Source organism: Oryctolagus cuniculus, chromosome 1 (genome assembly GCF_051225735.1).
Source record: "Oryctolagus cuniculus isolate XC-2025 breed Fujian yellow rabbit chromosome 1, ASM5122573v1, whole genome shotgun sequence".
Taxonomy (NCBI): domain Eukaryota; kingdom Metazoa; phylum Chordata; class Mammalia; order Lagomorpha; family Leporidae; genus Oryctolagus; species Oryctolagus cuniculus.
Window position 1 is genome coordinate 123,287,981 of NC_142867.1, and position 11,299 is coordinate 123,299,279.

An 11,299-nucleotide genomic window follows, 5' to 3' on the forward strand; every position below is an offset into this window, starting at 1 on the left:
ATAGGCTTTAACACAAAAACTGTATAGTGCCCTCCTTTGTCTCTTCTAACAATGATTAAGGGATCAATTAAATCTTTCTGTTGAACTATTATAAACGTATATGCACCTAATTATGGGGCACCTGGCTATTTAAAAGAAATGTTAAAGAATTTGAATGGAGACTAGGACTCCAATACAGTAGTATTGGGGGACTTCAATACTCTGTCAGCAGTAGAGTATTTCAACCAGACAGAAAATCAACAAGGAAATAATAGGTTTAATCAACACTATAGACCAAATGTACCTAACAGATTTCTACAGAACTTTTTTTCCTACAGTTGAAGAATACACTTCTTTTCACCAGTGCATGGAATTTCTCTAGGCTTGACCACATACTATGCCATAAAGCAGGTCTCAGCAAATTCAAAAAATCGAAATCATAGCATTCATCTTCTTGGACCACAATGGAATGAAGCTGGAAATCAACTCGGGAATCTCTAGAACATTTGCAAATACAGAGACTGAACAATATGCTCCTGAACGAACAGTAGGTCAAAGAAAATAAAGATCTGGAAAAATTTAAGACAACATAACATATCAAAACTTATGGGAAACAGTAAAAGCAGTGTTAGGAAGAAAGTTTGTAGCAATAGGTGCCTACATCAAGAAATTAGAAAAGCACCAAATAAATGAGCTAACAATGTATCTCAAGGATCTAGAGAAACAGCAAACCAAACCCAAAACTAGTAGGAGAAAAGAAATAATTAAAATCACAGAATCAAAAATACAATACAAAAGATCAGCAAAACGAAGAGCTCATTTTTTAAAAAATAAACAAAACTGAGATGCTATTGGCCCAACTTAAAAAAAGGTGAATATCAAAATTAGAGATGAAAAAAATGTAACAGACCCCTCAGAAATAAAAAAATCATTAGAAATTACCACAAAGAGCTGTATGCCAACAAACTGGGAAAAGTAGAAGAAATGAATAGATTACTGGACACATACAAACTACCTAAGCTGAGCCATGAAGACATAGAAAACCTAAACAGTCCCATTACCAAGACTGAAATTGAACCAGTAATTAGAGAAGCCCAGGAACAGATGGCTTCACTGCTGAATTCTACCAGACATTTTAGGAAGGACTAACTCCAATTCTTCTCAAGTTACTCAAAACAATTGGAAGAGAGGGAATTCTCCCAAATTCTGTCTATGAAGCCAGCATCACCTTAATTCATAACCTGAAAAAGATGCAACAAAGGGAGAATCACAGACCAATTTCACTGATGAACATAGACACAAAAATCCTCGAAAAAATTCTAGCCAATAGAATGCAAGAACACATCAGAAAGATCATCCACCCAGACCAAGTGGAATTTATGCTTGATATGCAGGTATGGTTTAACATTCACAAATCAATCAATGTGATACATCTCATCAATAAATTGAAGAAAAGGCCAGCACCGTGGCTCACTAGGCTGATCCTCTGCCTGTGGTGCCGGCACCCCAGGTTCTATTCCTGGTTGGGGCACCGGTTCTGTCCCGGTTGCTCCTCTTCCAGTCCAGCTCTCTGCTGTGGCCCGGAAAGACAGTGGAGGAGGATGGCCCAGATACTAGGGCCCTGCACCCCATGGGAGACCAGGAGGAAGCACCTGGCTTTGGATCGACACAGTGCACCAGCCATAGCGGCCATTTTGGGGGTGAACCAATGGAAGGAAGACCTTTCTCTCTGTCTCTCTCATTAACTCTGCCTGTCAAAAAAATTGAACAAAAACCATAGGATTCTCAATAGATGCAGAGACAGCATTTGATAAAATACAATACCCTTTCATGATGAAAACTCTAAGCAAATTGGGTATAGAAGGAACATTCCTCAACACAATCAAGGCAATTTATTACAAACCCATGGCCAGCATTCTATTGAATGGGTAAATGTAGGCATTTCCACTGACATTCCATACCAGAAAGGGGTGCTATCTCTCACCACTGCTATTCAATATAGTCCTAGAAGATTTAGCCAGAGCCATCAGGCAAGAAAATAAATCAAAGGTATACAAATTTAGAAGGACAAAGTCAAACTATATTATCAGACACATAGAAAATCCAAAAGACTCACCAAAAGATGATTGGAGCTCACAGAGTTTGTCAAAGTAGCAGGATATTAAATCAATACACAAAAACAACAGCCTTTGTATACACAAACAATGCCATGGCTAAGATCAATCCCATTCACAATAGCTACAAAAAATCAAATAACTTGGAATAAATTCAACCAAGGATGTCAAAGATCTCTACAGTGAGAATTACAAAACATTTAAAAAAAAAAAACAAAAAATGGAAAATTCTTCCATGTTCATAGATTGGAAGAATATCAAAAATTCCATTCTTACAAAAGAAATTAACATATTCGATGCAGTAACAATCAAAATACCAGAAATTATTCTCAGATCTAAAAAAAATGCTGAAATTCACATGGAAACATAGGAGACCTCGAATATCTACAGCAATCTTATACAACAAAAACAAAGCTGGAGGCATCATCATACCAGATTTCAAGACATAATACAGGGCAGTGATAATCAAAACAGCCTTGTACTGGTACAAAAATAGATGGATATACTATTGGAATAGAACAGAAACCCAGAAATCAATCCAAATATCTGTATTCAACTTATATTTGATCAAGGAACTAAAATCAATTTCTGGAGCAAGGAAAGTCTCTTCAGCAATGGTGCTGGGTAAACTGGATTTCCATATGCAGACGTATGAAGCAAGACTCCAACTTAAACATTACAAAAAGATAGTCAACATGCATTAAAGATCTAAATCTATAACCAGACACTATCAAGTTGTTAAGAATATTGTAGAAACCCTGCAAATTACTGGCATAGGCAAAGAGTTCTTGGAAAATACCCAAGAGGCACAGGCAATCAAAGCCAAATTTAGCAACTGGGATTACATCAAATTGAGAAGTTTCTGTATGGCAAAAGAAACAGTCATGAAAGGGAAGAGGCAACCACCAGAATCGGAGAAATTATTTCTAATCTATACAACTGATAAAGGGTTAATAACTGACTCAATAAAGAGATCAAGAAACATCACAACAACTAAATAAACAACCCAGTTAAGAGATGGTCCAAGGACCTAAATACACATTTTTCAAGAGGAAATCCAAATGGCCAACAGACACATGAAAAAAATGTTCAGGATCACTAACCATCAGGGAAATGCAAATCAAAACCATAATGAGGTTTCACCTCAACCTGGTAGAATGGCTTTCATACAGAAATGAGCAAACAACAAATGCTGGCCAAGATGTGGGGGAAAGAGTGCCCTAATCCACAGTTGGTGGGATGCAAGCTGGTAAAGCCACTATGGAAGCAGTCTGGAGATACCTCAGACATCTGAATATATTCCTACCATATGACCCAGCCATCCCATTCCTTGGAATCTACCCAAGGGAAATTAAATCAGCCAATAAAAAAGCTATCTGCTTTCACAATAGCTAAGATACAGAATCGACATAAATGCCTGTTAATGGAAGACTAAAAGAAATTATGGGATATGTACACTATGGAATACTACACAGTGATAGAAGATGCATTCTGGTCATTTGCAACAAAATGGAGGAATCTGGAAAACAACATGCTGAGTGAAATAAGCCAGTCCCAAAGGGACAAATATATGTTCTCTTTGATCTGTGACAACTAACAGAGCACCTAAAAAGAAACCTGTAGAAGTGAAATTGACACTATGAGGAGCAATTAGTTGAACAGTCCTTGTCTTGACTGTCGAACAATTTATTTATGTTTTACTATTTTTTCTATTTAATACCATTTGTTGAACTCTTAACACAAAATTATTTATAGGTGTTTAAATCCAATTGAAAATAGATTTCAGTAAAAACTAAGAGTGGGAATAAGAGGCAGGGGATGTTCATTTTGGCACATATTTAAATGGACTTACCCTATGGTAAAGCTAAAATATTGCCATGGGTCTCCAAATCCCATGCAGCTGGGTGGTACTAGTGCCATCTTACATATTAAAGTGATCATATTAAGTGTGTAACTGATCATATAGATTTTTTTAAATAGCAAATGGATCACAGAAATAAGACCAAGTGTCTGATAACAATAGAATTAAAAAGGAGAGAATGATCCACTTGGTAAGCAGGCCACACAGCCGGATAATAGAATGACAAACACACTAAACAGCACTCTGACCTCATAATCAGCCCTTAAGGCATTCAGATCTGGCTGAAAAGTGCATGAGAGCACTGTGGCAAAAACAGATCTACATGAAGGATTTCTATGAAATTCCAGTGGAAAAGGGCCAAAGAAGAATGTACTTTTCTCTGAAGAAAAGCATTTAGCCCTGTCTAAATGCTGACAGAGTTTGTGGACTCAAGGCTTCCATAGCCTTGGCAGCTCATGCCAAGGGCCTCAGACTATCACTGACATTATAAATTAGTGTCAGTTGTTAAATCAGCAACAGGAGTCACTGTGCACTTACTCCCCATGTAGGACCTCTGCCCTTAATGAGTTGTACTAAGAGAATTAACAGTAAAACTTGTATTCACACAGTACTTTATAATTTGTGTGTCTGTGTGGGTGCAAACTGTTGAAATCCTAGTATAGAGTCAGTCTTCTGTATATAAAGATAATTTTAAATGAATCTTAATGAAGAGTGGGATGGGAGAGGGTGTAGGAGGTGGGACAGGTATGGGGGGGGAAGGGGGAAGTACTGCTATATTCCTAAAGCTGTACCTGTGAAATTTGTATTCGTTAAATCTTCGTAAAAAAAAATCTCCCACTGGGATTGGCACTCTAGTGTAGCAGGTTAAGCCTCCACCTGCAGTGGCACCATCCCATATGGGTGCCAGTTCATGTCCCAGCTGCTCCATTAACCCACTGAGCTCTCTGTTAATGGCCTGGGAAAGCAGTGAAAAAATGGCCTGAGTGCTTGGTTCCCTGCACCCATGTGGGAGACCCAGAAGAAGCTCTGGGCTTCCAGCTTCAGATGAACCCAGCTCCAGGCATTGTGGCTATTTGTGAACCAGCAGGTGGAAGATATCTCTCCTTTCCTCTCTCCCCCTCCTCCTTCTCAAATAAATAAATAATCTTTTAAAAAAGATATGCTGAAGCAAAGAAGCTCATGCAGAGGTCTTTCCATCTAGGAGTGGTCCCTCTGAGAAGGTTAAATAAAAACATATAGATGCAAGGCTGGCACCGCAGCTCAGTAGGCTAATCCTCCGCCTTGCGGCACCGGCACACCGGGTTCTAGTCCTGGTCGGGGTGCTGGATTCTGTCCCGGTTGCCCCTCTTCCAGGCCAGCTCTCTGCTGTGGCCAGGGAGTGCAGTGGAGGATGGCGCCGGCTGCGGTGGCCATTGGAGGGTGAACCAATGGCAAAGGAAGACCTTTCTCTCTCTCTCTCACTGTCCACTCTGCCTGTCAAAAAATATTGATGCAAAGATTCTCAACAAAGCACTAGCAAGTCTAGTCCAAAACCACATCAAAATGATGATATATCACAATCGAGATTTATCCCAGAAATGCAGGATAGTTCAACATTCACAAATCAGTAAATGTCATAAATTGCAAAAAACAGAATGAATAACAGAAGCCATATTGCCATCTTCAATAGATGCATAGAAAAGATGTTATAATATTCAACACCCCTTGGTGTTAAAATCTCTCCACAAATTAGGTATAGAAGGATATAACTCAAAAGTATAAAGGTTATATGTAACAAACCCAACACCTCAGATCTGGAACAAGATAAGGATTCCAGGATCACCATATTTATTCAGTGTAGTATTTGATGAGAACAATTATGGATTAGAAAGAAAGATCATCAAAATCAGAAGACGTCAAATTATTCTAGAATGCAGAAGTCATGATGTTCATGGAAAAATCTAAACACTCAAAAAAGCTATTAAATTGATAAATTAACTCAGTAAAGTTGCAGGTACAAAATAAACATACAAAAAACTCACTGAAAAAGAAATCAACAAAGAAATCCCATTCACGATATCCACACACACACAAAAATCAAACATTTAGAAATAAATTTCACCAAAGAAGTTAAACATCTTGGGCTGGCACTGTGGCACAGTGGGTTAACGCCCTGGCCTGAAGCACCGGCATCCTATTTGGGTGCTGGTTCAAGACCTGGCTGCTCCACTTCCCATCCAGCTCTCTGCTATGGCCTGGGAAAGCAGTAGAAGATGGCACAAATCCTTGTGGGAGACCTAGAAGAAGCTCCTGGCTCCAGGCTTTGGATTGGCTCAGCTCCGGCCGTTGCGACAAATTGGGGAATGAGCCATTGGATGGAAGACCTCTCTCTCTCTCTCTCTGCCTCTCCTCTCTAACTCTTTCAAATAAATAAGTAAATCTTTTAAAAATAAGTGAAAATCTCTGCATTGAAAATTATCAAACACTGATGAAAATCATCAAGGACACCCAAAATGGATAGATATCCTTACTGATGGATTAGAGTAATATCATTCAAATGTCCAGGAGGATCCAAGATAGCTGATTAGGTAAAAGACATGTTGATTTTGACCATTGGAAGATAACTGAGGAAAAGCAGAGGAAATGCATTCTCATAGGAGATTTGGAGAGAAGTTTGCAGTGGGAATTCTACAGAAAGAAGAGACACTGTGGAGCAGCATAAACAGTAAGAACATGCAGCAGCAACTGGGGACACGACCAGTGACTCCCACCAAAGGGTGCTGGAGGAAATGCCATCTTCTGAGAGTGAGGTGAGAGCAGGCTGGCAGCCTGTGTCACTGGTGATAATGCCTGAGGGGAGAACCCTGTGAATCACACTGATTGAGTCTGGTCTGCAGCTGTAGAGAGAAACTGAGTACGCACCTAACTCCATGAAGGGAGAGCTCATTTCTTTCTCCCCATGCCCCAACAAGGGCACACAGTGACTAGCAGGGAGAAATCACCATCCTAACTGGAGCAGTGAAGTGACTAGAAGATTTTATCAGAGGGATCAGCCAGTGATTGTGAGTCTGGCTTAGAGGATTGGCAGTGGGCCCAGTTAGGATTGGCAGGTGTTCCCCTCTAACTCTCACAGGCACGTGGGCTCAAACTGCTAAAGTAGAGCACCCACATGCAGCAGACTCCAGGAATGCCGCTGTTCTGTGTACAGCGTTGGCAGATGGTGCTGAGTGGATGCCCTGGATTCCGTGACCATGGGAGCCTTGTGCACTATGGAAATTCTGAGTGTTTGAGACAGTGTGGGGTCCAGGTGGATCTCGGCACAATCAATGTTATCTGGCTTCAGAGGCTCACAGTTCCGGGAGTGCCTGGGGTGTGTCATGACAGAATTCCATGCTCAGACTGAGGACTGCGTAGATGTGCTTGCAGGGGTGTGGCGTATAGCCATTGTTGGCAAATCCTAGGCATTTATCAATTTGGCGGAGAGGATGTGAGGTTCTGATTATGCTATCCAGTAAGATCATACCCCCCTGCTGACAATCTAGATTTACCATGCCCACATGGGTGTCATCCTGAACTGCTGACCCACTCAAGTAATGAGGAAAGCTCTCTAGTCCCACTCAGAACACACCTTGGGATATCCACTGAAGGAGCAGACTCCACTAAGCCAAAGAGGTGTATGTCAAAGAAAAAAGCCATCAGAGAAGAAAACCAACAGGTGATTCCATAAATGCCTAAAAATAAGCATAGAAATTCAAGAAACATGAACAAGAAAATAATGTGAATCCCCAAAAGGAACACAGCACTTCAATATGAAGAAGTATATGAAGACAAAGACCTTGAAAAAATGCCTAAAAAGGAACTCAGAAGGATGATCATAAAATTACACAACACAGAAAAGCAAGTACATGAAATAAAGAGATCTATATATGACATGGATGAAGAATTTTACTCAGAGATAGACGTATTAAATAAAAATCAAACATTAGAAATGAAGAATTTGGGGCTGGTGCTTTGGCATAGTGGGGAAAGCTAAAGAAATGAAAAAATCAATATATCAAATAGAAAATACAGTGGAAAGCTTAAAGCACACGCTTGGTGAGACACAATAAAGAATATCCGAGCTAGAAAACAAATCCTTTGAAATATTTTAAGCAAAAGAAGAAAAAAAAAGAGGATTCCAAGATGGTTTCATAGGGAAAAGACATGCTAACTCTGACCAGGGGAAGAAAGCAGAAGCAAAGCAAAGGAAGTTCACTTCCAGGGAGAGGTGGAGAGAAGTTTGGAATGGAAATTATACAGAAATAGATGAGACACCATGGAGCAGCATGGAAGGAGTGGGTGCACAGCAACAAGCAGGACACCACACATGACTCCCACAGCTGATGGCTGAAGGAAACACCTCTCAGAGAGGTGAGGGTAGAGTGTGGCAGCGTGCTACTGTGATATTCCATGAGGGAGAACTTTCCTGACCACACCGACTCTGAGTCTGACCTGGAGCTCTAGTAGGGGGCAGGGCACCAACCTAATCCAGAAAAGGAAGTGCACCTTTCTTTCTCTCCATCAACCCACCAGGGCACCTGGCAACCAGTAGGGAGAAGGCACCAGCTTGACACCAACAAATGTTATATTAACTCTCAAACACAACTAGGGGATTTTACCAGAGGGAAAAATTCACATTTCCCACTGACTTTGAGTTGGGCTTGGAGGGCTGACAGGGGACTGGGCACCCACTTAGCTTGAGAGTATGGGGGCACCTCACAATCCTATCACAGGCTCCGGGGCTCAAACTTCCAAGGTGGAGCATCCACAGGCAGTCAGCTCTGGCATTGACTCTGCTCATAGCTGGATGGGGCAGGCTCATGGTGCAGAAGAGAGGGTCCTCTGCACAGTATTTTGGTGGGAGCCTTGTGACTATGGGAATTCTGTGACTGCATGATAGCATGTAGGGTATAATGTGTATCTGAGAAACCACTGTATCTAGTGTCAAGATGTTCACTCTCCTTGAATGCCCAGGGTAGGTCATTGCAGAGGGTTCCATCCTCACACTGAATACTGCACAGATCTTTGTGTGGTTCATGTGACAGCACGGGTGAGGGTTGTACTTACTATAGACTAACCCCATTCATCTCCTTGGAAGAGGGAAGGTGAGGTTGTGATGATGACAACAGACATGATCATACCCTCCCTCCGGCTGACAATAGAGGTCTACCGTGCCCAACTTTGCTGTCACCCTGGATTCTTGCCCCACCCTGAAGCACTCACCAGAGCCTGCTGGGTGGGCCAACTCCTCACATGCCACTGGGTTCACTAAAGGTACAGACAATCCATTAAGCCACAAGGCCATAGTTCAAATATAAAATCCACCAGTAGAGAAATCCAAGATGGCAGAATAGCAACAGGATGGTCTGATTTAAGCTAGATGAAATCAATATTTTAAAAAGGTGAGAAAGTACAATCTCAGGGTAAAGTTGCAGGGGCACTGCAGTGGGAGATCCTGCAAACGCAGTATAAATGGTCCAGACCTGTGCTGAACAGGCATGCAGCAAAAGATCCACCGGCTTGGATCCAAGGAAGAAGGACCTGCCCCAGCAAACTAGGTGACAGTGGACTCCAGGAGAACCACAGCACTCCTGATACAGTGGGAGGGAGAGCTTAGTGGAGCACAACTTTTAGAGTCCCACCCAGATACCCCAATACAGCAGGGTGACCGCTCACCCAGGGATGGGGGGGTGGCAGATCTCCCCCCCCAACCCCGCTATAGAAGAGACCTGCAGCCAGTTGGGGGGGGGGGTGGCGCCATTTTTGTACATAGGCTGGTAGCCACCTCAGCTCCCGTGTGCACCCAGCAATTCCTGGGGTCCAGCTACCTCAGTTTGACCCCGCTCCCCCCCGCCACCCACTCTCCTCCCACAACCCTTCACCAGTTCTCTCCCTTCACTCTTCCCTCCACCCCATTTCTCCCTTCTATCCCCCCTCCTCTTTCTCCTCCCTTTTGTCCTTCCTTTCCTCTTTCCCTCTCCTCCCACCCTCTCTCATACCTCCCCTTGCTCTGCCTCACTACCCTCCCTCCAACTTCCCTCTCTCCTCCCCTCCCTTGCCTGCATCCTCTGTCCCTCCATTTTGTCCCCCTCAAGGTAGGGAGTCAGTGAATTGGGGTTAGTATTAGGGAAAATATTTTGATATTGTCTTTGTAATAAACAGATTAGCTGCAGGATAGGAAACAAAGCCATGCCACCTCAGTCCTCAGATGACAGCTGGGAGTCTTACTGAGTGCTACAGTATTTTCTCAAGTGACTCCAAATCTTACGTATCCTGAACAGATTCTTGAGGGGTCTTGTGGTCTAGATGTGCTATTGGAGAGGTCACTCTGGACTAGATCAAAACTTTTCTATCCATTTCTTTCCATTTTACAAAACACACTGTACAAAATATGACTACATCTGAGAGACTGCAGCAAGGGGCTGACAAAGCAGTCTGGCCAGCTGATGACTGACAGGTTTGCTGGGACATCTGACTTTCTATGCAAAAACCAGGAAAAATCCTGTGCAAGCTATGACAAAGCAGTCAGCCTAAATGGAAATTTCTTATCTATACCATTTAAAATATACTTAACACCAAAATTACACTGATTATTCCACCTTTAACATGTTTTGAAGCTAAGTAAATTACAACTCCTCTTGTATAGATTCTTTGCTGTAAAGTTAAGTGATGTACTGCTTGTTATTTTAGTTAAATATATAATTATAGCCAACATGGTTAACTTTCTGATATAAATAATTCCTAATTCTTTTTCAGATTTTACTATTTGGCCGGAAACTCCACAACACAGTTGAACAGAAGGCATTCCTATTTTGTGCTGAATTTGACAACTCTGTGCGATGTATGCATGTAAGAAAACATTCTTTTAGTCACATATTTCCAAGAACAAGAATGGAGTCTCAGCCATTTTTCATTCAACAACAAATATGTAATGGGTACTATATCTCAGGAATTGTCCCAAGTCCTGAGACTACAGTGAGGATGAAGTACATGCTACCACAGAGCCAAGGGGAGGCAGACGAGAACCAACTAAACAGGAATACTGATACACTCAGCACTTGGGATATACTGTGTATGTGAAAGTAACTGCAATAAATGTTTCCTTATACCTGTATCATTTCTCGCAATACTGGTATTATCCCCATTTTTTTATACAGATTCTGAGGTATAGAAGGTTATGTTAGCATACTCAGGGTTAAAAATCAGGATTCAAATCAGGCCATTGGCCTCAAAGCTCAGACTTTTAACCAGCATAAGGTACTGCCTAACTGAAGACAACAGGTGACATCATATTGCTTTCACTGGCTAATGGAGAAAAAAATTGAGG

The 11,299-nt window shown here is 41.7% G+C and overlaps 1 protein-coding gene across 1 annotated transcript in view; it reads left to right on the forward strand.

Moving 5' to 3' along the window:
* Positions 1–11,029, forward strand: part of LOC149128608 (rho GTPase-activating protein 20-like) — a 31,557-nt gene extending 20,528 nt beyond the window's left edge. The window contains exon 3 of the mRNA XM_089314225.1: positions 10,729–11,029. Within this exon, the coding sequence (XP_089170351.1) occupies positions 10,729–10,766 (38 nt within the window). The 3' untranslated portion in view covers positions 10,767–11,029. The remainder of the gene's footprint in view (positions 1–10,728) is intronic.
* Positions 11,030–11,299: the final 270 nt, after the last annotated feature.